General features: G+C 43.1%; 2 protein-coding genes across 2 annotated transcripts in view; one reads left to right on the forward strand and one right to left on the reverse strand.

Annotated features, from left to right (window-relative positions):
• Positions 1-3,406: 3,406 nt before the first annotated feature.
• LOC118788103 (nucleobindin-2-like) lies at positions 3,407-11,172 on the reverse strand. Its single transcript, XM_036543974.1, has 13 exons — positions 10,977-11,172; positions 10,258-10,398; positions 9,652-9,759; positions 9,384-9,516; positions 7,852-7,955; positions 6,644-6,829; positions 5,978-6,068; positions 5,758-5,816; positions 5,561-5,653; positions 5,231-5,320; positions 4,927-5,097; positions 3,841-3,901; positions 3,407-3,579 (listed from the first exon to the last, which is right to left on the reverse strand). The coding sequence occupies exons 2-13, from the start codon at positions 10,396-10,398 to the stop codon at positions 3,488-3,490; spliced, it is 1,329 nt and encodes a 442-aa protein (XP_036399867.1). The 5' UTR covers positions 10,977-11,172; the 3' UTR covers positions 3,407-3,487.
• Positions 11,173-12,864: 1,692 nt separating this feature from the next.
• The window catches only part of LOC118787739 (phosphatidylinositol 4-phosphate 3-kinase C2 domain-containing subunit alpha-like), a 31,590-nt gene continuing 16,665 nt past the window's right edge, over positions 12,865-27,789 (forward strand). The window contains exons 1-5 of the mRNA XM_036543372.1: positions 12,865-12,980; positions 18,777-19,989; positions 23,750-23,850; positions 24,473-24,633; positions 27,380-27,500. Of these exons, the coding sequence (XP_036399265.1) occupies positions 18,862-19,989; positions 23,750-23,850; positions 24,473-24,633; positions 27,380-27,500 (1,511 nt within the window). The 5' untranslated portion in view covers positions 12,865-12,980; positions 18,777-18,861. The remainder of the gene's footprint in view (positions 12,981-18,776; positions 19,990-23,749; positions 23,851-24,472; positions 24,634-27,379; positions 27,501-27,789) is intronic.

Below are 27,789 nucleotides of genomic sequence, written 5' to 3' on the forward strand. Positions count from 1 at the left end.
TTTGCTAAGTCAGCAGCGTCTATACACAGGAACTCTTGGGGTTATGAAATGATCCAGTCGATAAGTCTCAGGATCAGCAAAGCAGTTAACATCTTCAAGTATTGGCAGACCTCTCAGGTGAGCAGAGTCATGTACCGTTTCCATGGCAGTGAGTGACCTCTGGCAGAATGGGAGCAATGTGCTCAGTTTATATTAATATTCCCCAGGCCTCAGCATCGACCAGGCTCTGTGGGGTATCTTATCTTACGGATGCATGCCGTCTCACTCTAATTACAGTTTCCCCTGATATTCTCAACACCTGAATGAGACACAGTACTGCAGCTGAAGTGTCTAGGCCAGGGGTGTCCAAACCTCTCCTGGAGGGCCACTTGTCCTGCATGTTTTAGATCTCTCCCTGCTCCAACACAGCTGATTCAAATGATCAACTCGTTATGAGCTTTTGAAGCTGCTGAATAACAAACTGATCATTTGAATGCTATCAAGCCATCAAGCCATCAAGATGGCTCGTGGACTTCCCAACTAGGGAGAGGTTCATTCAGTAATAGGAAGCAAAGGGTGTCATGTTGCACGTCACAATATCACCAGGCAGTCACCACTGCCATCGGGCACCACTTCCTACACATTGGCTGATGGGATTGTAAGACCTGTGTCACAAGATGCTTGGGACTTGTACTTTTGGCGATGGTACTATAACCATGTATGAATCCATAGGAAGTCAGTGGTGAATGGCTAGCTGTTTCTTTTTCACCTGATTGTCTGTCAGCGGCCAGCCCTTCCCGCTCACCAGAGACCTTACAGTACATGCTCCTCATGCATTGAATCTCTTAACATCTCTGTGATATTTACTGGATGAAGAGAATGAATTCTGCACCCGCAATCAAGTAATCTTTTTTATTAGTGTGCTTTTAGCGCCCTCTTGTGTACAGACTGTGATGGCAGGCACCTGCTCTGTTCACTCAAAGCTTTTGCACAGCAGCCAACACTCTCTATGAGGCCTCACATTACAAGGTAACTGAGGCACGTCCCTGCCTAATGCTAGCACACCAACACCCCTTCCAGCAGCAACCAATTGGGAGACAGTTGTGATGTGCTTAATGGATTGTTGACATGAAACACTAAAAAAATATCTATAGTAAATTTTGAGGTTGAGATTTAAGGATGATTGACATGCTGAGAATGGGGAGATATTTTAATATTTTTTAAGATCTTTTAAAATATAGCTTCATTTTTTAATCATTTTATATTATACTTCTGTGGTTTATTCACATTTCTGTTTTTTCTGCACTTTGATCTTATTTGTTCATGATTCAAATTGCCTGTCCTGAATGACACTGGTTCAACAGTGGGGAAAATTGTTGTGGCTGAGCCAAGGCTGTTCATCCTAAAAGTGCTGAAAGAAGCACTGATATCCAACAAGAGGCATATAAGAAATGGTGTCCCAAAAATGATTCCTGATCAGCAATGAGTAGTCTGCTGATGCTTATACCTGAAGTGAGTGGATTCACAGTTTAGGCAGGTTTTACCCTTTCTTTTGTTCTTGGGGGAAGAAAATAGGCAATTGTGAGAGACAGAGCACACCTGATGTAATCTAACAGCAACACCTCTATCACCCCCCACCTCCACCATTTTCAATTCAACAAATATGTTTTGCAGTCTCCCTAGGTGAGTCTGAACTGTCAGGTTTAAGTCTGCTTACATTAAACAAATAGCTTAATTCTTTCTCAGCTGCAGTGTGATGTAACAATTGGTTAAGTGTACTGTGAATAGCTTTTTGAACTCAGTAATCTTTTAATACCACAACACTTGAGTCATTGAAAACACATGAGAAAGGGAGGGAAAAGCCATCACAACTTTAATATCTTTTGCTGAACAAAATACACCCATGCCCCATTTTTTTTTTTTTTTTTTTTGTAAATGGTAAACAAAGATGATACAATAGAAAATCCTTGCCTGTTGCACAAACCGATTTCGAGTACATTCAGTTTGGTACGCTTCAGCTGATGGCTTCTATCCAAACAGGGCAACAGAGAAAAACCTTTGCCCAGACACTGCCACTTTGTACAAGAGGGGAAAAAAAAACAGATCTACAGCAGAGGTAGAGAGGATCCATATCTCAGTTAACATTATATCTTAGCTGGAATTCTGTGCAAACCTCTGAGCTTTTCCATTCGTAGTTTCTGAAAGCACTGGGAACATGAAGGCAGGCACATGGTACTGGTATGTATCAGACAGTATCAAATGCAAGGTGGTGAATGTTGGCACACAAGGCCAGTGATTTCCTAAAGTAGTAGCTGCTTGGGGCAGCCGGCCATCCCAGTTAGGTATCTTAAAATTAAACAAAAACTGCTGACAGTTTTGTCCTGTACCGACCTGTCATTTACTCTGGACATATTTTACACACAAAATTTACCACAAAATTGAGCACATAGCCCTTCCTATTGCTTTTAAGATGCAATTCCCAGTACTCCTGTTTTCTAAAACAGTTTTGCTCTTATTCCAGAACCCAAGAGTCACCTTCAACCTAAATTCATGAATGAATTTTGATTAATGAATCCATTCATTGAATTAAACTGACTAGTCATACAAAGCAGTGTACAAAATTACTGAAAATCCAAAATTAAATAAATGTATGACATGACTCACATTATGGCCAAACAAATCATAAGCACTTAATCTACAGACCTCACAGTGCACCTATTTAGGTAACACCTCACATATTGTTAGTGATCAATACGTTCTTGCAGCGAAAAAATGCCCCATACATTCAGTTCTTCACAATGTTAGGACATTTGTCAACATCTGTAAAATAACATCATACAAACCTTGAAATGGACCGCAACATTGCGGTTTACAGAGGATTACCTTGAATATTTAACCATTTAAATTACAGCAGATACAGATCTGATTAATTTAATTCATTTTGACAGTGCCTTTGGAAGCCACAATTACAACATACTAATATAAAACAATCAATACCGTGGCCACCTGCAAGGGTGGTTTATTAACTTGATAATCCTAGCTGAATGTGACAAAAAAACCCTTACAGTGAAACAACACAAAATTCCTGTTACACTACACAAACAAACACACACACACACATACACACACAGAAAATTCAGGGACCAGAATATTTTAAAAACGGAGTGGACTCCATGTTGGTCATGCATACACAACCCAGTGTGCTTCTGTGTCTTACAAAACACAACCCAGAGTGAAATGGTGACTGAGCCCCTGTAGCAGTGTAGTCCCTGTACCAATGCACCCTGGGATTCTCCATCATCAGCTGGCATTAGCAGACTTTCCACTAGCAAGCATGAAACCAACAGGCAAACAGCAGGAGGTGAGGGAAAGCTTTTCATCTGGTTGGTTTGCTGGTTTTTGTCGCTTGGTGTGTGTGAGTGTGTGTGTGTGTTTATGTCATACTGGGGCTGCAGGTGTACACTCACACATACACGCACATGAACACGCGCACTCAGAGCACATGGGGCTATAAGTTCGTGGGCGTGTCCTGCTGTTGGCCTGGGTGCAGAATCTGGTTGTTGTCAGGTGCTGCTGGTGGAGCATTCTCCCCGTCAATACCTGAACACATAGTTATTTGAGGAAATGCTGAAAGTCTTACTCATTTCTTCATTTCAAATGAACAGAAAAATAGTATACATGGTGACATTATATATATATGTATATATGTATGTGTGTGTGTGTGTGTGACACACTTATTCATATATGTATAAAATATGTATAACATGAAACATTAGTGTACCAAATACATTTGCAAGCCTCGTTTAGAGTATATGACATTACATCAAGTTGAATATATATCCGAATTAATTTTGTACTTACCTTTAACTTCTGCGGGAGGCTCTACTTTTTGAAGTTTTAATCTCTCCATCTGTTCAACGGCCTGGAGTAGAAAAAAAGCAGACAGAGTGGTCGAAACCCATGAAGGATGCCAAGTCTGTTACTTGATCCAGTGTTATCCAGTTTTAAATTAGCAGGGCTTTCCCAATATAGAATTAACATTATAACCACACTCTCTTTCAAAGCCTGCATAAACAGATAAGCTATGAAATTCTACCATATTTCTTATGTGCGTGTAATGATTTATTCCACAGCTACAAACAGAAGTACAGTTAAGAGTCGAGTCCCACAGTACAACCTCGAAGCTTCATTTATTTACCTAAATGATTCCACAGAACACAACTGCCTACAATATGCAGTATTAGTCAAGCTGCGTTCAAATTACATAAAAGGGGAAGCTGTTTTCCTGACCTAGGTCAGGAGCGTGTCATCTTAGCCCACACACAATGTCTCCTCTGTGTAGCTGAAAACCTGAGACTTGCTTACACAGGTTCACCTTTTTAGATCCAGTGTATCTGTGTGCATGCTCAGGTTAGAGTAAATGTTTATATTTTAGTTATATTTTAGTTATACATCAGTTATTTAATACTTACATTTAGTTATCTAGTTATCTAATGTAATTTCAGTGTACTTGGAAGGGTCGCACTGTTTTCCAGACAGATACGTAGCATAAGCAATTCCAAAATTGCCATGCAAACCATATTTATCAGTGGTAGCTGACCTTATTGTTGTCCCAGAGATCAAAATTAAAGGTAGATTTTTTTCAACTTTAAACTTCACAGTTGTGGTCATTCTAGCAATATACTGGGCTCATAAAAAGCAAGGAGCAAATACCACTGTAGTGCTTAGTTTCTTCTCTGGGCTTTAAAGTGAAGTTATTCATTTTCTCAGGTTTTGACCTGGTAAATACTGTTATTGCTATTTCTCTATTCACATCATTTCATAGCCCTTTTTTCCACTGAGCAAAATCACCCTGAACTCAATTTGAGCCAACAACACCTATTTTTAGTTCAAGGGATCTTTGCTGTACCCTGTTTCATGGTCACAGCGTGACTGTTAGTTTCCTACCTGCTGAAGTTCCACTTTCTGTGCGTTAAGCTGCTCCTGTTGTCTCTCCAGCTCCTCTCTCTGTTTCTGAAGGTCCACTGCTTTCTCATTGAGGTTTTTCTCCTCTCTGGCCAGATGTTCCTCAAACTCTTTCAGCTCCTCCTCAGTGTAGGCTTGGTTTTGTTCCAGGGTCTGACAGGAGAGGCCATGTCAACACTATTTAGACTAAATATATTTGTCTTTGCTTCCTCTACTACATCCATGCAATACTGCAGATTTCAGAACTGGCAGCATCAAAGAGAATAGAGATTTAAATGTGCCTTACCTCCCAACTGTCTGGCTCCAAAAATTCTTTCTTCTTTGTGGCAACCATGAACTCCTCTAAGGAGACCAGCCTGTCCTTGTTGGTGTCAACCTGTTAAAAGCCACTGTTCAATGTTTGTGTCAAAAACACTGAATTTCATCAGAAAATTTCACAGCTTTTTAAATGCCCCTCCTTCCACTGTAGTGTTTCAGAGATGCAGCTCCCCCATCACATATGGAATACGTAATGTAATACTCTGCCGTGGTAACCACGGTCATGGTAACTCTGTCATGGCAACCGTTATTTAAAAAGTCTTAAGAGTCTTATTAAGACTTATGGTTAAGACAGTACCTCATTCATGACATGCTCCCGCATGCGGAGTCTCTCCTCTTCCATCTCCACCATGTCATCTTCCTCATTGGTTGGATCGTAGATCTTCTCCAACTATGACAGCCAAAACCACAAGCAATATTATTATTAAAAACTGCAGTTTCTGCCTTTCACTTTATGAACATTCATTTTCTGACCATGAAGTTTCAACCACGTACCTCCTTGGTAAAGAGTGCCTCCAGTTCCTGGTCATCAAAGAAGCCATCACCATTTGTGTCTGCAAAGCCCATAAAGAAAGGTAACAGATGAGTTACCAAGTTTTTATCTCCTGAGTTTTAAGATGGTGTAGAATGCTATATACATAATTAGTAATGGAGTGAAGGCAAGGCAAAGACAGCTCACTGCTCTCGCCCATGACACGAAACGGCACCAGCTTACCGTGTAGGTTGAAGAAAGTCTTTGGGTTAAAGTCCTCGGGGTCCAGACCATCTGCTTCCTCCCAGACCTCTTTCAGCTGATCCTGGCTGCCCTGAACACCAAACACACTAGCATTACATACCAGACTCACAAGTGGGATTCAAGTGGCTGAATGTTTTCACAGAAGGGATTGCACCAGCTGCAGCTTGTTTAAACACAGCCCACTACTAATTGCTCTAGACTTCACCTCCCATAAAAAAAAGGAATTTTGAGCTGTGTTTTGCCTCTTCTTTGAACATATCCCTGTCGTGCCCAAACATTTGTTGCATTAGGTGTCTTCTAAGGAACTACAGCATCTCTTACAGGACTCTGGAGTTGCTAGTTAAAAAATGGTCAGAAATTTATCTAATGACTACCATTGCCATGCATCTTATTAGAATTTGAAATGATTTCACTTTTTTTTGGAAAAAAACATGTCAGTAAGTATTTGAAATCACCTGAAGAGAATGTGTTTAGCAGTAACACTCCAAGTCTATGCCACCAACCAGTCTTATTTATAAATACTTGGTATGCCCAACGAAACACTCTAGCTAGACATTCACTGATAACAGGGCTAGCTTTGTGCCTGTTCAGGAAGGGCACTTTGAAAAGGGTTAGACTGTCTGCGTAGAGTATCACAGGCGTTACCGGGTGGTTGATTTTGGGGTGGTCGGCGTGCTTCTTCTTCATCTCCTCGTAGTGCTCCTCCTCCTTCTTCCTGCCCTCCTCATCGAGGGCCTTCAGGTGCTCCCTCCGTTCATGCTCCTTCATCATCTCGTAGCGCTTGAACTCCTCGTGGCGCTCCTTGTCGTAGTTCTCCAGATCGTTCGTGGCCTTTTTTTTTTTTTTTTTTTTTCAAAAAATGTGAACAGAGAGGAAGCTGAGATCCAGTATGACCCTAATAATTCACCTCCTTATTCTGAGACCTTCCTCATTCTCACTCTGTGAGGTCGTGTCGCACAATTCAGATGTGAGACACAGGGTTTGCTGGAAGAACCCATAAGCCTGAAAAAGAGCCGTGGTGTTGTACGGTACAGTGGCATGCTTTACAGTTAACAGTGATGTAACAAAGCGTTTGTGCGTCTTAGACAGCACTATTACACAACAAAGGCACTCATTGATTGCATCCTGAAGCTGCATCAATATTAGCTTCCTATGAAAAAGACCTCACTTAAGCTCTGTAGAGAAAGGCCTAGGCTTAATGAACTGTACAGCTGTGTAAGCCGCTAATGAGTTAAGCTTTATGTAGAACATACTACTCTTTGAGAACTGCAATTAAAATTAGATTTCATCTGACACTGGACCAATGAATGAACACTGTGTAAAGAATGAATGCTGCCCTTTCAGAGTAATCACAGCTGTCATTACCATGCAATCACAAGGCTGTGATAGGCTACCGTACTGGCTGGATGAACTGCAATATAAATTATAACTAATAAATAATGACTGTAGACAGCGAAACGTCACTATGAATCACGGAATGCGAGAGACAGAAATGCCTTTGTCGAAATGCATTTCGCTTGATTAAAGAAAATAAAAGATGCTTATATTCTCTCAATGGCATAAATACGTAGATACACAATGCAAAATCTGCCCTCTGTTCACTCCTTTGTCTATGCACAACCTCAGGCCATTCCTTCTGTCAAAATGGGTTAGTAATCCGCCTCACAAAACCAGTTTTTCGCAGGCAAGGGTAAATTGCACTGAATCATTCTCTTGCATTCAAGTCTACATAGGGAAACTCTTGCAACTTAAAGCAGAAGTTTGTACTTTAACCAAACACCAAAATGCCCAACCACTGAAGTAACAATACGGGTAATATGGAATTACATATGGCACACTGGGTTGTGGCCTACCGATTTAATGAGCCGGTCCAGGTCTTCCACCTCGAATGTGTGTGGGTTCATGTGGTTCAGGTACTCAAACTGTTTGAGCAGGGCCTGGTGATCCACTGCCTTGTCTGGAAGAGATTCACAATGAGTTGGTTGCAGTATAGATATGGTTGTGCACATCATTGGCTCACACATCATATTCATAGATCAATCACAGAACATGGAATAAACAATGCTGTTCAACCCACATGCACTTGGGTAATATGCTGTGTTTACACCACATGTTACAGCATTTGTAGGCAGCAGTGGTCTTGAAGTTCCAGACATGCTTTATTTCGTTTCCATGGAAACACTTAATTGTGACCTTAAGTTGATTATAACACTAATGTACAACAGGTGACCGTATGCTCAGGGGTCAGAGGTCCCCAATTAGCCCAAAAATTTCATTTATGCCCTCAGCAATACATGTAAGTATGGGAAATTGGGGGTTTATCAACGTGACCCTTGGGCAACAAGTCTAAATCAATATAACATACACATTAAGATTAACATGATTATGACCTAAAAAGTATATCTGCCTCATAGAAAAGTACAAAGATAAAACACATACACACATAACTGCTATGGTTCTTGTACAAAGATAAAACACATACATACATAACTGCTATGGTTCATGCTCTTTTCAACATTATCAACACAGCTTCAATGCTACCATTGCTAATACACTACAGATGTAAATTGTAGATGCAGCTGTAAAATTTACATTTATCACACAAAGCATCTTTGCATTTGCTCAACATGACTATTGAACCGCCAGCAGTGCTGTGGGTCAGTCCTGAATAAGCTTCATAAACTAAACTTCCCCTGATTTGTTTATTTATTTGCTTACGCATCCCAGTGCAAGAGGGCAAACAGTGGCCATGACGAATTCCAGAGACAGGAAATGTAAGCATGCAGTTTGGACTAATTATCCACAGTTGTACATGCAGTAAACGAAACTGTGTAGAATTCGTAGATCATGTAAACTCAAAACAGTGGCTGACAAACCCATGGTTGGCGAGGGAGCACTGTATTCAGAATTTAGGATTGGTGCACTTTGCGACCAGGGCTGCAGGGCATACCAAAACGAGAAAAAACAAAACCCAGTAATTATCAGCATCAGAAGACAGCTGTCAGAAGCGGAATGTATGCCTGAACCCACAGTACCGACTTTCGCTTTTTCTCGTTTTGCACAGAAGACACTGCGAATATCGCCTTGAATCTGGCCGTTCAAACACAACCAGGCATTTTAACATGCAAAGAGCCTGGGTATCTGTTGCTTGGAGATTGACATGTCCCAGAGGAGTGTGTGGGACTCCAGTAACAGACACCCTTGGCAAAAACCCAAACCACCCCTGCACTGTTTTTTAAAAATGCAGCCTGTCCACATGCTCATCTAAGTAATGCCAATTTAGAGAGTGATAATGAATATTCAGAACTTGTGCTACTGTAGGTGGTGGCCAGTTCAAACCTGTAGAGGTATTAAAAAGGTTTTGCTTTTTGTTGAGAAAACATACCATTCCCTCCTTCAAGGTCTTGCTTGGCCTTGATCAGCGTCCGCAGTCGGCTCACCTCTTGCCTTTTCAACTCATCCAGTTTGGTTCTCACATGGTGGCTGACAAAGTCCAGCTCTTTGGCCAGCTTCCCTTGCTGTTTGGAATATCAATGTGGTGATTTTGCATGGTGCTGCACGTTTTCTGCTTATAGCCTTGTAGGAAGATGAACAGCAAGTCATGCGGGCAGCAGAATTAAAAAAAAAAAAAAGAAAGTAAGCAGTTTTGATACCTTTATGTCCTCCATGTCTGTGTTGTGAAGCTTTTCTCTGAAATGCTGGTCTTTTTCAAGGAAATCGATGACTTCCCGGAGGTAACGGTCATAGTGCAGTCCAGTGTCCTAGTGCACAAATTCACAATTTGCATCCACGTAAGAAGAAGGAAAAAAAAATGAATTTCTAAGGCGTGAAAGTAAAACGTAAGCTACAACTGCCTTTCTAAATATTTCACTGCATGCATATCTTGTATTGCTCCAGTCACTCTTCTTTTTTACTGACATGTGAAAATGTGCATTGGCAGTACATCTTTGCATCTTTCTGGGCCATAAAAACGTTGCCTCCTTCCAGCTATTCCTCCATGCTTGTCATATATCACACTGTGGCTGATCTAAAATCTACTTTGAACGTCAAACTGATTCAATTCATTTTAACTAGTGAACTTTGCAAGCAGATGAGCACTAACCAATAAGCACGTATGACCTTATTTGCTCTGGCTGTACTTGTAATAACCGTTTTTTTCGTGGCTGTCTGTAATCTGATGAAAGCTGCTCAAAGGGAAGGAAACAGCATCTTTACCAGTATCTACAGATATGGTCCGTCAAAAAACCCACATCACTTACCACACTCTGTGGAGGTTCCGGAACTTTCTCTTCTGGAGGGCTGACTTTCGTCTTGTCCACACTGATGGGCACTGCCCACGAACAGAGCAGCTGGCCCGTTAATAATAAACAGAAGTGGTAGACGCACCTGCTCCGCAACATCTAGTGGCACACAAAACATTTTACGTCATGATTCGATCACTTGAATAAAAAACGTCAATAAAACATAGAACTATCTCTGTGTGGTGTGTATCTCGGATATTGTCTGCTTTCCATCCGGGGAAATGACAGTTGTGATACTGTGTGACACAGACAAGCTAAATTAGATTTTCCCCGACTTCATGCCTCTTGCATGCGGTGTCTGTCGTAACTCAGCGACTCCTAGCTAGCAAGCTAGCCACCTAAATATATTCACCTAGGTTTTTGTATACAGGCAGTAAGTCGGAATTCAAATTCTAAAGAATTATTAACCACGCAATTACATTATTACAACAATATTTTGTACGGTCGGTTATATCAAGTGAGCAAGCCGCCTGATTCGGCTAGCCAGCCATAGCTGGCTTGCTCGCCAACATAACGTTGAATAGGCAGCTGCTTTAACTAGCTACCCCTCATGAGAATAACGTTAGTTAACGCTGGGATTTCCTAGCAGGACTAAAATCTTATACATATTGGTAAAAGTTACGGTTCCCGTCGCGATCGGTCTGGCCAGCAACCTGAAATGGTTAAAATGTACTCACTTTGTAAGGCAAATGTCACGCTGTTTTTCCTTCTCGGTTTCTTAAATACCTCCTTACTTGAGTTTCATTCACTCCACTCCTGCTTCTCAGGGTAGCGGCTCCTGTTTTTTAGTTGTTGTGTACTGAACTAAGTCTGATCAAACTTAAATCAAACCTTTGCGAAATAACTGTAGCCCCTCCAGTCGATAATTACATTGGGTAGAAGTGTTCCGTACCCAATTTTCGGAAATCCGCGTTGGCGAGCTATTGAGCGGTGATTGTGTCAGTCAAAGCGTCTGCGATTCACCTTCCCTATCAAGTTGCGTTGCAGCGAAACGTACGTGGCGTTTGCACAGTGATGTCAGTGAGGAGTTTTATTGCGGCATGACATTTCGAAAGCCTGGAAAACTGACGAGTGATTCGGTATAAAGACCATGAATAATGTTTTCCTAAGGACACGTGTATGCCGGTAATCATAAATATCTGAAAATGCGCGTGCGCGTTGCATTTCTTTGCACACAACATTTAATTTGTGAACACCAATTTATAGTGCATCCTTGTTCAATTACACTAGCCAGCGACGTCGCCCAAGACTAGTAAATAATGGTTTATACATGCAATAAATTCTATCTCTGCTCTGCGGGTTGCGTTGCGTGCAGTGTGATGTGTTATGTCAGCGGTGGATAATGATTTTTTAATGGTTAATGGTTTGTCAAGTCAGTTTTTGCAGGATTGTGTCTAAAAAAATACTACAATTATTCAGTTATTTAACTGCAGATTCCTAATCAGATTCCTTATCTTTGTCAGAGAATACAGCAAAATAGACAAAGCAATAGGGTAACATGGAGAAATCGTTTGTCTTCTTGGCCATATATGTAGGCAAACCTTCTACCCTCCTGTCAACATACTGTGCCAGTAACTATAGCAACCACACTGACTACTGACTGGTTCTGATCTGATCCATATCCGGACACCGGTAAGACTGGGAGAAAGAACCTAAACAAGCTGACTTTCGAAGACTTTTGTGGACTTAATGTGTGCTCATAAAACTTTGTACTTACCCTGTAATGCACTATCACTAAATTGTTACCAGAACATACTTCGCCCGTTGTAGAAATGTCACATTTGCATGCCTAGTTATTGTGTGATTCAGTACATCTCTATCTTTGGAAAGCTGTTCTAGTTTGTCAGAATCGAATGGAAGGAAAGTGGTTTTAGCTTGGCTGTTAAAAGTGCTTCCATAAGCACTGCATGCATTTGGCCTGTACTTAAACACTTTCTAGCACATTCCTAAGGCGGTCTCTGGTTTTTTCATGGGCATAACCCAAAACCTCTGCAATACACAGCAAAGCATTCTTGAAAAATTGTTTTAAAACAAACCAATGTCATATTCGGTGTTTGCTGCTGCTTGGTTTTATATTTGTACAACTCCAAATGTTTTTTCTTAACTAGTTTCATACTTTCACTGTCCTGCAGGTGTGTGTGTGTGTGTGTGTTGCTTTTTTTCTGAAAAGATTGAGATGGAAATCTTTGAAGAGAATGGCTAACTTTGGGCTCTTAAATAACGATAATAATAACAAAAGCAGATTTTCAGCAAAAATAGTATAAAGCATGCACATTTTGTAGGCGTGAACCTTACAACAGTGATTATCTTGTTTTAACAAAAAACAAAAATATTGCCAAAAACTATTGTGAAAAATAACTGTGCAGGCTGTGCAGAGGTATCGAGTAGCACATTCATATTATCAGGTTGTAGCGTGTGATATTTTATTACTGCATTTTATTGTAGGTATGCAAGCAGGACATGCGGAAGCAAAGCCCATACACGGAACTTCCAGTTCGCCAGAACTGCAAGCAGTCACGGTGTGTCACTGTTTCACTGTCTTCTCCATGTGTAGCTTGCTGAAGACGGAGCGTAAAACTGCCTCGACTTTGAGACAGGAACTGACGTTGTGTCTGTTAGTGGATGGATAGATACATTTCAAGCAGCAGGAAAATGGCTACAAAGATCGCTCAGTTTGAAAGGTGAGAACGTTTCCTTATTCATTAAAAATAATGGGCTGCAAAAGTTTTAACAGTGCGTTTAATATCTTTAGTTCACGCGCGTCAGCAATTTGGGCCTTGTTCGGAAAATACCTGCGCACCTTTCTTGTTGTTTTTCACTTTGTTGGTTGGTCACCGGGTTGATGTTTTAAATTATTCAATCAGTGTTTTATAAAGTCGAATCTGTACAAAGTAACGAGGGAACAAGTGTTTTCCGTAGACCAGTTTATAATTTACAAATGAGAGTAGTCTGCTTGAAAACATAGTCGACATGTTGTGGAACTGTAGTTCTGCAACGTTAGCCTACTGGGTTTATTGAATTCTCAGCGCATATAGCTAGCTAGCTAGGTAGCTTTTGGAATTTGGAATTTAAAGTTGATGGGTTGCGAACTAGCTACATTTTGTATAAACGTTATGTAATACGTTTTTATTTGTGTTTCGGTATACGATGTTATTGTTTCTTCGTGTATCTAGCTGGCTAGCAAAGTGCTGATATAACGTTAGCAAATTTTTTTGTGAATGCGAAGGGGGCAGGGGAAGGGGGTACACTTTTGCATCCCTGTGCCATAGAGCGACCTAGACGTCTTGTGACTCGTTTTGCCTTTGCACCCAATACAGACACTGAGGCGAGTGCATGCACTGCTGTCTTACTAGTTTGGGTTACACGTCTTAATTCCAGCGTAAAGTTAAAGATCACATTTTCCTCATCGAATCACATACGTGATATGATCTTATCCCATTTACCAGCACGCGATCTGCCTCATAATGAATTTGTAACTATGAGTACTGCATTGGTTACGTGATTGTGAGATTATAGATTTGTATTGATTTTCATCCTGGCGTATCTTTAATCAAATTCACACAGTAAACGATAGTTGCAGTGGAAAAGAGGTGTGTTTGTATTTGGTAGTTATCTCGTTATGAAATGTGTATGGTCTAGGTAGATTTAAAACGAGTTTACTGACGACGTTTATGTTAACCTCATATTTGTGCTTGTATGGCAGCCGACGTGATTAACTACTGACCACAACACAATGATGTAAACGGCTACTTTATAACATTAGGAGTTATTTCAAAGTTCAGACTATTGCACAAACGTTTAAGTACATTTGCTGCGTCTAACTACGTACTCAGACCATTTTTTTTAGGAAGTGAGCCTGTGACATCATTCTGAGCATGTTCCCTCTTGCAGGTGAAATGGCTGATTTGTTCAAGCGTTATGTATTCAAATGTCATGGCAGCCATGGCATGGTGGTACAGTGTTAGCGGCATCTCTCAAGTGTAAAGGAAAAGCCTGGTAGATTCGCATAAGGGCAGACGGATGAATTATTATACATTTTTTATATGCTATAGAAGTTATGAAAGTTTTGTTTTGTTTTGGACTTCGTTTCATACTGTATGCTGTATATTAGGCCTATATTCTGTGGGGGATTACTGAGAGATCTTGTCCCTGGTGATGGGTCTTTGTGTGGACGTCATGTGTACTGTTTTACACAGGCAACACTTAAGCACTGGGCACATGTGATGTTCCTTATTTTGTGTTCTTCTTGAACTTCTGCAAACTAGAGCCTTACCTCTGTGCAGACTCAGCTCAATTGCTGCCCTTTGGGAACACTTTGAATTGGTGTCAGCTACTAAGTTTGTGCTGGAGTGTACAGCCTCTGGATATCACAAATGCATCCGCTCAGTGGTACTGCAGATCATAAACAGTCTTTACAGCTTTACCCAATGCCTTTTTCTGCTGTGCTACATTTTTTGAATACCAGCATTGTCTTGTGCTTTTAGGAATTATGCTGCTGTAAAAATGAATGCAAGCTGGATCATTTCAAATTGTCATTCTGCACTACTGTAGTAGAGAGAATTAGTTTTTTTAGAATGCCATTACTTAGAGGCACCACCAATTTAGTGTTCTGGAGCTTCCTACTGTTTGCATCTATGACCTCTACTGTTCCAGAGGACCCGGGTGCAATTTATTTATACCCATGAAGGTAATCCATCCGAAATTAAATAAAAGCTTTCCCAGATGCAAGGCTGTGTGGCTATTCTCATAAAATCTGTTTCTTTGCATCCCAAAGCATGCTGGGTAAAGTTGTTTAGGGGTCCTAAGAGACCAGGCTGTTTACTGCTCCATAGTCCCAAAGCGGTGTTGTTGTTAGTGAGCAACAGAAAATGGTACAGTTTGTTTTCAGTAGCTGCACAATTACGCTGCTTTCTGTTTATCTGAGGAAATTTGTCATTTGTCAAATTTGCAAGAGGAGGGGGAAAGCTCAGCCCCAAGATTCTTCACCTCGTTAATGCATTGTAAAAGCCAAGCACTGTACAAATAGATGCTTAGATCCTGAGAACAGGAGTTATTCATTTCTTGCTGGAAGCCACTTCTGTACTTTGATCATGTGCACATTGACTTGTTAATGTTTGTGACTTGGTGCACAAATGAGTGTCTCACTGCTCTGCATGAAACGAATATGCGTGTGTGTGTCTGAACATGCATTCATACAAAGATACATAAATATGTCTTGAGCTGCATTATAATTGGGTATGATACATGGAGCCATTGACCTGGAGGTACAGAGTCCTGAACTTCCTGAAGGAGGCTGAACGGTAACATTATTACATGCCTCAGAGGCTGTTCAAGTTGAAAGGCCTTGCTTAATTCTGTCACCAACATGAATCTGAATAATCTGTTTTTATAGAAAACTCAATGGAAAGAAAAGATGATAGCGCTGCTTTTTTGACAGTGCACAAAGGCATGGAGAGTCAGTGGCTTTTTACTCCAGTTTACTCCAGTTTGAGCATCTCTTGCTATGATTTCAGATTCCTTTTTAGGGCTTTCAAAACATGTCACTCATTTGGGTCAAGACCTTTTGTGCTGATGTAGGTTTCTCCATTTGTCATAGGTCCAAAAGTAGTCTTCTGAAGTACAGAATGTTGATGTTTTTTACTTAGATACATGGATGGGCAAAGCGGGCTAAATGTTTCCGCCCAAACCAATTTTAATTCCTTTTGTTGTAGTTGTGAAAGAAAAAGTACAGCTTTATCCCTCGGCTGTGAAGTATTGTGTTGCTATAACTGAGTCAATCAGTTGTTGCGGGCAGAGAATGTGTTTGGAATTGCCCATGGTCCACTAGAAAGCCCCTAGAGAATTTTCGTGTCCTACCATAAGTCTCTCATTTTCTTTTTCTCTCCCTTCAGAATAACAAGTTTGAGAGACTAAATAGTAAACATTCCTAAACAGTGCATTACATTGAGCCCAATGGGAGTGATGCAATCTGTCACATTCCCTAGCCAATTGGATGCAGAAATATGCAGGGCATTAACTGTCACGCCACCAACTGTCCTAATGACCCTTATTGCATTTTATTTGCTTCCCAAACACCAACGTAATTTTTAGCAGACACGCAGATGGCATGTGTCGGCCTTTGCTGGGAAGTTGCATGATTGTGGCAGCCTGTTAAGAGCTTGAGGTGCGGCTGCTTTCCCGTTTCCCATTTGGCCAGTGTCTCGGCTGGTAAGACGAGAAGCCCGCATGGCCCCAGAGTGCAGAGGGAGCCACGGAGATGCCTGGCTGCCTCAAACAGCGAATTCTTCCATGCTCGCAGGGTAGGCTGAGGCACGGCAATCTCACCCCCCGCCGAGGAATCAAGGGGCCTGGCTGGAGGTGCCTGCTAGCGCAGGGAGATGGCCGGAGGAGGAACGGGCCGGGCGCTGATGGGGACCAGCTGAGCGGGAGGCCTGAAGCTGCACCGCCATGCCCGAGCGGTTGCACAACCTCGAATGAAACGGCTGGTATGCGCAGGCCATCGCCAGCAGCTCTCGCCCGCTTAATCCGGGCGGGGATTGGATGCAGGCCTCTCGTGCGTTTGCTCTGGCCCCGTGTGAAATTGGATGAGGCAGCTCCGTCACGTCATGTGGAAACGTTTTCTCCCTATCTGTCCCTGTAAATGTTTTCAGGCCGGATCGAGCCAGACTCAAACCAGGAATTGTTCGTCTTGCGCTGAGTTGCGTGGCCTATGACAAAGTGAACAGCGATGACCTACGCGCATGAAAATCAAGGATGTGGTGGCAGTTCCACATTGGATTTTGGATTGCCCCATACCAGTTTCAACATCATTGTTCCATCTTGAGAATTAACCCTAGAAAAGGCCTGCTGCTTCCCTGTCAGGACCCTGCACCCCCTTCCCCCATTCTTTTCTGTGCCCATAAACTATGTATTGTAGTGTTAACTTCCTCAAGGAAGACAATGTTTCTTCCGCAGTGACTCAACACAACTGTGTTCACAGCGTTCACAGCATGGACAACATATCCACTTAGGCCTTTACAGGACTTTGTGTTATTCTACATATTATTTTTCTTTTTAATTTGGGAAGTGGTCACTTATTAATGTTCTCATAACTGTTTGCATCTCTTCATGAAAACTTGTGGGAAGATGCTAGGCGGTGGATTGCAGCCAGAGACGTGCCGTCATGAACATCTGTAAGGTTTCAGTCTTGATGATATGTACATAAAATACAGTCTGTGCTACTGAATTAAAGTATAGGTTGTCAGGTTATGACAAAGATGTTTGTAAAATTACAAAGGTCTTAGGGTAATTAATGAGGAAGCAAACTGTAAATCCTTTCATTTGCTGTCTTATTTCTTCTATATGAAGAAGGGCTTTCCTTGGGATGAATCAGCATTTTTCTGCAAGACCACATTTCTGTCCTTGATAAATCAAAGAATGTAAATTCCTGTTTCTGTGAGGATCCTTGCAAGAACTTGTACTACCCCCACAAGTTTTTCCGGTTGTGAATTTTGCAGTCCTGCTGAGGTGCACTGTTTTAATGAAGATGTTAATGTTATGTGTAGTTTTTGGTCTACTTGGAGCTTAATGTTGTAGAATTGAAAATCTGTCTGACTGAAATTACCTTTAATCTGATGGAAGGATTTCATTGTTTTGGGAGAGGGGACAGTATCATGGTTTGTCAAAACACCAAACTTTAACATGTACTGTACCCTGAGAGCCCTCTGTTCTTCAGTTGAATGGTACTACTTTTTTAGCACTTATTGCAAGGCAGTCTTTTTTCCTTTAACTCAATTCTAGAAATTGACAAAATGGTTTTACAAAGAAAAAGGTGTTTCAGAGATTTGTCACTCTCACTTTCACTTTCCATGCATTACATGGTCTTTTGTCTTCAGTAGCTACTTATGCTTTTTTCAGATTGATTATGGCTGTTCACCCCCTTTGTTAATGCAGCATTGTACACACTCACTGTGGTATTCAAGCTGGCTTCAGTTACTCCTGCTCCAAGCAAATATTGAATACAGCTGTTAATATGGCATAGTTTTTAGCCTGACTTAGTTGTGAGTATGTACAGGTATGCAGCTAGCTGACAGGGGCTAACTGCACATGGATGGAACATTAAATGCACACATCTTCACATCCTCAGAGACCAGCAGAGTGGTTGTTGCAAGAAGTGGTTAGCATGTATTTATTTTTATAAATGTGAATTCCAATGATGTGTGTCGCAATGTTACTGTTTTGGATTAAAGTGTTGGATCTGAGGTGGTGCAATCTTGCACCTCTTGTGAAGATAGTGTTCGGGGGCAAATATGATATTACTAAAGCAAATTCAATACACATGTCTATACCAACACAAGGCCATAGTGAGCACAGCTGCATAAAATGGAATTCAGTCTGAAATGTATGTGTACTTAGCCCATAGGGAACTGTCAGCCGAGTGTGCATAGCACAGGATGTGTTTAATCAGTTAATATGTTTGTTTTTTCCTTTTATGCCAGACGTTTGCACTGATTCTACCGACCAACCTACTGATACCAGCGTGGACCTTCTTCCTTGAATACATGGCACCCTCCAGTTGACGCCATGGCCCAAATATCCAGTGGTAATGGGTTGAAGCAGGATGTGTCTCCCTCCCCGGGGGCGAGCCGGCTGAAGGGGGCGGTGGGGAAGGAGGAGGCCCTCCGCATGGAGGCGGAGGCCCTGGCCAAGCTCCAGAAGGAGAAGAGGCACACACTCCCCGCGGTGTCATCCGCTGCTAAACCCCTTACCAGCTCCACCCAGAGGGCGTCCTCCACCAGCAGGCCTGAGAAAGACCTCATCGTCTTCCCGGAGCCCGAGGCCAAGAAGAGGGCGGAGAGGGACAAATTCAGGGACATCGACGTGGAGAAGCTCACCAACGAGGAGCTGGAGAAGCTCCTGCTGGACGACAGCTTCGGGACAAACAGTAAAGCGTCCAGACCCTCCTCTCTGCTGGGGTGCGACTTAAGCGCCTCCTATCCAGGGACTCAGGCATTCGGCCCCTCTCCATTCCACAGCGGGCCTTGGACCCCCTCCGGCTCTGCTCTGCCCACCCCCACCCACCAACAGACACCCATCTTCCCACCTCCGCCGTTCCCCAAGCACCCTTGCTCCTTCCAAAATGGCTTCAACCCGGGGTTGGCGCCATTCAGAGCCCCGGACAGCCTCTTCCTCAACCTGCCGGCCCAGCCTCGCTTCATGCCCTTCCCGCCCATGCAGCCCGCCAGCCCCTTGGTCTTCCAGCAGCCCGCCGTCAACCCAGAGATGGCCAAACTCTTCGACAAGATCGCCAGCACCAAGGAATACTTGAGGAACGGGAGGTCCGCCAGCACAGACCTGGAGTCGGCCAGCACCAAGTCCCTGGCCCCCAAGCCTCCGGCCTCCGAGACCCCCAGCATCAGCAGGTTTGAGTGGCTGGACTTGGATCCGCTCAGCAAGCGCAAGGCAGATGGCGACGAGGCCCTCAGTGCTCCGGACGGGGCTCTGACAGCGGAGGGCAGGCCTGCAGGGGACCCCTGGGACGCTGTGCTTCTCGATGAGAGCGAGGGCGGAGGAGGCGGTAGTCCCCCTGCCCAGGCGAAGAGCCAACGCTCACTCACAGCTCTGCCCAGGAAGGTCTCTACTGGGGCTGTCATGACCAGGAGCCAGTCTCTGAATGTCCCAGCCACATCCTCCTACAGCCAGAGTGGCCAGGTATGTCTCCATGTTCTGCTATCATGTTTCTGCTTTTGAAACAGCTGTAATTAAAGTGGTGGCAGTGTAGCATAGTGGTAAGGAGCAGGACTCTGAAAGGTCGCTGGTTCAATTCCCCGCTGCGGCACTGCTGCTGTAGCCTTGGGCAAGGTACTTAACTCAGAATTACCTCAGTAAATAGCCAGCTGTAAATGGGTAATATGTGAAACTGTAATTTATGTAAGTTGCTCTGGATAAGAGCCTTTGCTAAATGACAATAATGTAATGTAATGTGAAGTGCTAGTGTTTGTTTGGATTCTCTCTGCCCCTGTTTGTATTAGCTACCCCGGCTTTGGACATCATGTTTATGTCCTGCTGACGGACAGATGGGTTCTCTCAGCTTGAGCTCTGCTGTCTAATCAGCGTCTGCGTTGCACAGTTACTGTTACACATTACCACAGCGATGCGGCCAGCACAAGCGCCTCCAGTCTAAAATGCCAATCGCTCCTTGCTTCAAGTAAATGCTCCTTTTGAACATGTGCAGTTCTCACAGACAGCCCCACAATGCAGTCCTTTCTCCTGGCATTCCCAGATTCTGTATTGGAGCGTTGGCGTTTGTTTGGTAAATGTTGAGAACATTAGAGCAGTTGGATCTGGTAGGGCCTGCCACTGTATCTGCATGTGGCTCTGTGCCAGAGTCCTGGCACTATTTGTTTTCATGATACAAGTTCCCCTTTACTGTCTGCCAGAGGAAGTAACTAGCCTCTGTTTGAAATCTATTTGAAAGCAGCGCTTAAACATACGAGAGCGGAGAGAATGTCGCTGAGTTAATATAAACTGTATTTATGACCCGGATGAGATATGCCCAACGACATTATTAACTTCATTAATGCTTCCTTCTTTGTCTTAGTTTTCTCTGTTGTAGACATTTGTGTTCTTTTCCACTACAGCAGTAGAGTTTTTTTCCCAGAAGCCCCACTTCCTGTTACATTTTCCTGTAGCATGTGAGGGAGAATTGTCACTCTTTGTACGTCATAAAAAGCAGAGAGTAAATTTATGAAGATTCTTTGAGAGGCTACTAAGTATCCCTCATTATTATTATTATTTATTATTATTATTAATAATAATAAATGTTAGCAGTTGTGTAACATTAGTTACCAAACACCATTACACAGATTTAAATGCCTGAAGGTAGTTTGAATGGCACATCTATTCACATGTTATATTTTCCCTAAGTGTGAGACTGAGGTGTACAGTGCCACCTTCGTGCATAAATGTTCCTCTCCTAGCTATCCAAACAGATGTGTGCTGTAGTGCCATGGATCTGCTGTGTGTTTAGTGTAATGATGTACAACTAGGGCACTATGGCTTCGTGTAGTTACTACTCAGGTCACCAGACACCTGCGGCACTCCAGGTGCACTGTTAAATCTGCTCATCAGGCATGGAAAACATAAGCATTGTATAGTGTATTATTGTCACTGCTTTACGGATTATGAGATTAAATGGAAGTGTTCTTATTATCATCTGCAGTACGCACTGCCAGTGGAGAGTGTTACAGCACAGGGGATGTTACAGTAAGAAGAAGCCTACACCTGAAAAAATTAGCTCACTATAGTTTAGTTTCCAAGCTGTTAAAGTGGTCTGAAATAATAAAGTGTTGATGCAGTTTATTCTTCAGAAGGCATGTAATATCCATCCACAGTAAGGCATGCCTGACAGAGGGAGCAGTGAGGGTCCCTGTCAGTGATGCATGCATACTGTGACATTTTATGCCCTAAGGCTCTCGTCAATACAGTGTACAGGCAAAGCTGCGGATGACCCTGAAAGTTATTGGAATGTTTATTCACTACTGGATGTGTTGATAAGCAGATGATTAAATAACAAAAATTATGAAAAGTTGCTCTCATAAATATTCATGTAGGAGTCCCTAGGAACCCTGAAAAAAATAACAGATTGCTTGATAGTTCTCTCACCAGAAAGTGTGTGAGTCAATGCAGATCTCTTTGCAGTCTGTCCTTATTCACACACTAAAAAACGGCCTTTCATATGGTGCTTTGCAGGTGAAAAGCACGGTTTGGTTATTTGAAAATTGCGTATTTGTAGCCACACAAAATTCCAACGCCAGATTAATTGAAATGCAGATCCCTTAGCGTTGCCAAATGCCGCTACTGCCCGAAACGCCTCAGTGCTTCTGAGAGAAAATCTGGCTAATTTATGGTTATTTAATTGCGCAATTAAGTCACATCTAAAAATAACCACACGGCTATTGTTCAGTTCGGCAGCCTCACTCCGCAGATGTAAAACAGCTGGGATTGCACTAAGACCAGAACTGCCGTTAAGCCTTCTGGTACAACAGTGAGACTGCTTTACAAGTATTGCCTTCCCCCTTCGCCTTCAATACGGCTGCAAGAAATATCAGTGCTGTCTTGAGGTGGCGTAAGCTGCCTAGAGCACGGCTCCATGTGACATTTAGTAACAACGGGTCCTTATCTTTCAGCCGCTCCTTGTAAAAATGTTTGTCATTGTGTTAAGATAAATATGGGCGTCCTTAAACAAGTAGGGGAATCACTAAAAGGGGAATCAACCAGTTACTTCTAAGGCAAGCTTCAGCTAAAGCCTTGATGCTTAGAACGAAGTGCTTTATTTATGGAATATTGCAGAAGTTGGTTGTCATAGATTGTTATTGTAACTGTATTAAAATGATTGGTCCCTTAAATGTAAATGCCCAGCTGATGAAATTCTCTTGAATTAATGAATGTGTTCACATTCCTGGCAGGGAGCATGCTTGCTGTAATTGTGTAATTCCTGTATAGGGCTCATTAGCTGCCACTGTGCAGTAGATCAGAGCGGAGGGGCTTGGTCACATGACCACAGTTCTGTTCTATAAAAGCCAGGCAGGACTGAAAACGGCAGCAGCTGTAGAGCACTGCACCTCTGTGTCGGTTCACTAGATCCTTATTATTCTTACTATGTTTTTATACGGGTGAACAGTGAGGTCTTTATGAAATCACACAATCAAATATACCCATTGTCTGAATTCTCTCTTTAGAAGTTTAAGTTCAAAGATATGAGCGTGTGATCAAAGTTTTGCTGAAATGAAGCAATGGATTTTTGTACTTTCAGTACAAATTCCTGTAAATGGTATGTGAAATCCAACCTAGAACATTTTATCATTGGAAATCTACCATTTCCAAAACTCAACAGCCGCAGCATGAAAAATGTGAAGTAGGTTTTGTGGGCTGTCAGGCTAGAGGGAGAAGTAGTTCCCCAGACTTCCTTGCCAAAGTGGCAAATATGCTGTCAAACAAGATTAGCAGTTTGGCACTAAGCAGTGTCAACAAGTGCGTTGCAGTGTTTGTTTAATATATCCACAAGGCCTGTAGATATTTATACTTAGGAGCTTATAGGAATCCACACTCAGGGTCTTGATAACAGTTAATCTGGCTAACAAGATTGTATGAAGTCAGTCTCTTGTGTCAGCTGTACAGCTACAGTGGTTGTAACACAGGCTTCCTGCCCTGCCCCTTGTAACAATGTGCAAGTTACTCTTTAACATTTTGTGATGGTGTCGGATTCTGTTGTATGAACGTGCTCTTTTCTGATGTTCAGTCATGTTCTGTCAGGCCATTGTTTCAGCCATTTTCATTTCCTCTTTTCAGGTGGAATAAACAAGGCTGTCTTTGAATGTGTTAATTCCAGTAACTGCATGTTTGTCAAAAAAACTAACCATGGTATGTACAGTGCACTTCCTTATTAATATCATGTATTTTTTTTCCCCAGGGAGACAAGGGAAATGGGAAAGTATTGTCAAGATACAATGTCCTGCACGAAATGGAAGCCCAGAATGAAGAGGTGGTGGCCTTCTGCGAGGATATTGCAGTGTAAGCCCTGTGTTATCACAGAATTGATCCAACTACTGCATCCCAAACTCCACTGATATCATAGCTGCATTCTAGGAATCAGATGATACGGTGGCTCGGTGGCTGAACTCAGTGGCCCCTGATCCCCCCCGTGTAGTGTAAGCCCAGTCTGTGTATCCAGAGAATGGTAATGTCGGATCCCTGACAGTTCTCTGGTTCCACTGTTGTGCAAGAGTTCAGGCAGAGCATGCATACAGAAGTAAACCAGCCTGTGCACCATGTGTGTGACTGGGGTCTTTAAATAGCTTCGCACAGCTGGGTGCCAATCCACCCATGAGACAGTGACAAGCTACTGATAATCAGCACGAGCTCTCTCAAGCGTTTGCATTGCAGAACAACGCCCTCGTAACGTTGCTATAGCGCTGTGGCACAGTGTTCTCTTGCAAGGTGTTTGCTGGGATGGTGAACTCCATATTGATTCTGATCATTTGAATTGTGGCTGCAGCTGACCTTGTAATGACGATCATAGTTACTTAATTTCCTTCCTGGAAACATCTGAAGTCAGCGCATTGTGTTAAGTTAAAGTTGGAATATTTCTGCTGTATTTTTGCTTAACATACACGATTTATTGCCTTGATTTCAGACTGAGCTCAAAGTTCCCTCATGATGACCTGGCCACTAACCCCGGGTATGTGCTGAGCCCGGTGATCCCTCAGAGGGATATGAATGGGGACAACGGCAGCAGCGTGAAGGTCTCCATAGAGATCTCCGACTCCCAGCAGCCTGTAACTTTCACCTGTGATGGTAAGGTTTCCGACGCCACAAAAAGGGCACATTCAGTGTTTTTGGTCATTATTATGCAGTTTTGTTGTTTTCAAGGAAGCATAGCTGTCTGCTATTTCTTAGTGTTTCCTCCTACGTGGTAAATGCAGGTTTCCATCCACAGATGGTGAATTGCACAGGGGAGACTCTTGTCACAGACCTGGTTTAACTGCGGGTTTGCTGAGGACAATGGATGAAACGCTGTGCTATTTGTATGACCTTTTACACAAAGCATTTTGGCATGAGATGGGAACATGTGAAAGTTTCCCTGATTTTAGTGCCAAACAGTTCCCTACAGTGACGTTTGTCACAAACGCTATAGTATTCATAGAAAAGAAACAGGAAGAAAAAAAAAATGTATGACCCCTTCCGTTTTTTTAAAAGGATTGTCAAAGCCAGGAAACCGCTTGGTAGCTGTAAGCAGAGTGTGGATCAGGAAGCTGCGTTTGGGATGATTCACGTGCTTTCGGGAAGAGTGCTGCATTCCCGTTCCTCGAGAGGCAGACGCAGCGCGGTTCACCTTCGCGTGCCGATGAAATGATGAGGTCTCTTATTTACTGACCGGTCAGTGTGAGGTCTGCTGCCCTCAGCGGTTGCACTCTCTCTTTCTGTGGCCATGTGATCGGGCCTGGGAGGGGTGTTGGGTAGCAGGGGGTGAGTCGTGCCTCTGTGCGCTCCCCTGAATGGGCCCGGGGATGGTGGCAGCCAGGCCCTTCTGTGCCGTTCTGCACCCCAGCGTTGGCAGGGAGTCAGGTCGGCCTTTGTTCGCGAATAATCCGACTGCACAGTGATTTCAGCTCCCGCCCGGTCCCCCTCTCCCGGGCAGGGCCCTGCAGACCTTAAAGAATGTGTTTCCAAAGCGCCTGAGCGACCCAGCCCCCCCCCGCCACAAAGAGCAGCTCTGTTATCTAACGGAGGCCTGCGTTTCCTCATGTATGCCTGACGTTTTTGTCTGGGGAGCACAGCCTTTCTCTCCCTCTATCTCTCTCTCTCTCTCTCTCTCTCTCTCTTTCTCTTTCCCTCTCTCTATCTCTCTCTATCTCCACGCACGTTGGCTCTTAAATCACACCTCTTCCTTCTCTGCGCTCGGGTCATGTCAGCCGAGGCGCGTTTTGTTTCCGTCCAATGAGAAGTCCTTTGCACGCATTTTTAGTTTTCCTCAGTGTCACCTCTCTGTTCTCTGAGGAGCTTTGTTTAGACTCTCAGATCAGACAGAGTGGAAGCCCATGATAGTGCATCAACATGCAACAATGGCCTTCAGTTCTCTTATAAGACGCTGGCTGTGGTTTCCTGATGTCTGTCTTGCCCTCCTCAGCAGTGAGGTGATACAGTTGGGTGTCGACTGACGTCATGGACTATGATCTAATGAGGAGGTGCATTGTGATGCCTTGTGAATGAACCAAGGAGGACAGATTCACTGATACTCTCCTCTCAGCTTTGTTTTAGTAATTTGCAAGCAAATTTGAGCTGAATTTGGGCCACTTTTGGGGGGAAAAAAAAAAAACTTATTTTCCATTTATTTAACCTTAGCTGAATTCTTAACTGTGAGTATTGGCTGAGCAATTCTGAGAACACCCTGGCATGAAAATAGGAAGAAGTGAACTGTGGGAGCTGGCTGGTGTTCACAGTGAGTGGGTGTGTCTTTGAGAGCTTGGGGGTAAACGTTCTGTTTTTGAACTGGGCTGGTCCAGCGCCTGTCGGATCACAGGCAAACTACGTTACAGCATCTTTCCTGTTGCCCTTTAAACCCACCCAATATGAACAGGAACCAAGCCCCCTGTTTTCTTCCTCTCTAGTCCACAAATATGAGTTTGAGAAGAACTTGCTTAGTTCTGTTTGTTTTGGTCATATAACCACTGAGTTCTCCTGTGCTCTCCAGCCGACGGCCATACAGAGGTCTCCTGAACTCTCATCTGAAGCTTAATTGGACGTGAGCCTCCTCCGCGCTGCTGATTGGCTAGAGTAGGCTTGGTGGTGATTAACGGTAGCTTGGTTTGAAAACCTCAGCTGTCTCCCTTGTCATAAGGAGTAGGATCTTATCCTTTAGATCTGTTGTGTCTGGTAGCTCTTGAGTGTGCCGCCCAACATTCCAACCCCAAGTGTGGTGTTTGAGTGACATGGATGGAGAATTTCAGCATATACCATCAAAAATGCCCGCTTTGGCATTAACTGCCGTCACACAGACATCCAGCCCATCCCAGAACCACATCTAATGGAGTGTAACTATTGGTTTCGTAACCATTTCCTGCCGATTTCCTCTCCATATTGTAAATAGGAAGTCAGAATTTAATTTTTTTTTCCTCAGCAAATGTTTAAAGCAGGAAAATGTTCCATCTCTGTCAGTAGCCAGCGATCTAATTGCACCTCCTACCCTGAAATTACCTTTTGATGAACCCTAATTTTAAAGAGCACCAACCATCAAAATACATGTCATCTCCCGCTTTTTTGTAATTCTCCAGCTAGGATCGAAACTTTGCTATGTGCAGGATGAATAGGATGTAGTTTGGGCTCCTCGGCACTCATTTGGGCATCAGCCTCAGAAAAAGCTGCACTTGTTGCTGCTTTCTGTAGCAATGCCAGGAATGAGAGACTTCACTTTGATCTACACGCTGTGAACAGATGCATGTGGTGTGAGAGTCTGGCCTGTATTTGTTCCCTTTGCTCTTGTCAGTAACCTTCCTAACTCCTTCTCTCTTCCTCTCTCTCTGTCTTACACACACACACACAGTGAGCTCCCCAGTGGAGCTGTTGATCATGCAGGCCCTGTGCTGGGTTCACGACGATCTCAACCAGGTCAACATCGGCAGCTACGTCCTCAAAGTCTGCGGCCGACAGGAAGTACTGCAGAAGTGAGTTCCTTTGTCCCCCTCTGCCGCACAGATCGGCATGTTCTCACCAAAAGGGAAAGGAACAGGAGTCCAAAGACATCGGGGTGGGGGGGAAAAAACAGCAAAAGAGTATATAGATGAGATCACTGCCAACATTCCACACTGAGAGAACTAGTGCTTTTAAATTGAATTTGCAGAATGTTTCCTTTTTGCTCTTTGACTGATTGTGTAGCAAAACTAACAGAGCGGGAAAAAATTACATTAGTGGATAAGGAACAGAAGGTGTATGTGAAAGCCGACCTTCTGCAAG

This window comes from Megalops cyprinoides, chromosome 13 (assembly GCF_013368585.1).
Source record: "Megalops cyprinoides isolate fMegCyp1 chromosome 13, fMegCyp1.pri, whole genome shotgun sequence".
Classification (NCBI taxonomy): Eukaryota; Metazoa; Chordata; class Actinopteri; order Elopiformes; family Megalopidae; genus Megalops; species Megalops cyprinoides.

Excerpts from the sequence above, each read along its gene's own strand:
- LOC118788103 (XM_036543974.1), bottom strand. The coding sequence starts at position 10,398 with ATGTTGCGGAGCAGGTGCGTCTACCACTTCTGTTTATTATTAACGGGC. Across the intron at positions 5,321-5,560 it reads GGGAGCATGTCATGAATGAG|GTTGACACCAACAAGGACAG; the intron begins GTACTGTCTTAA and ends GGCTTTTAACAG. Across the intron at positions 3,902-4,926 it reads AGAAAGTGGAACTTCAGCAG|GCCGTTGAACAGATGGAGAG; the intron begins GTAGGAAACTAA and ends TTTCTACTCCAG.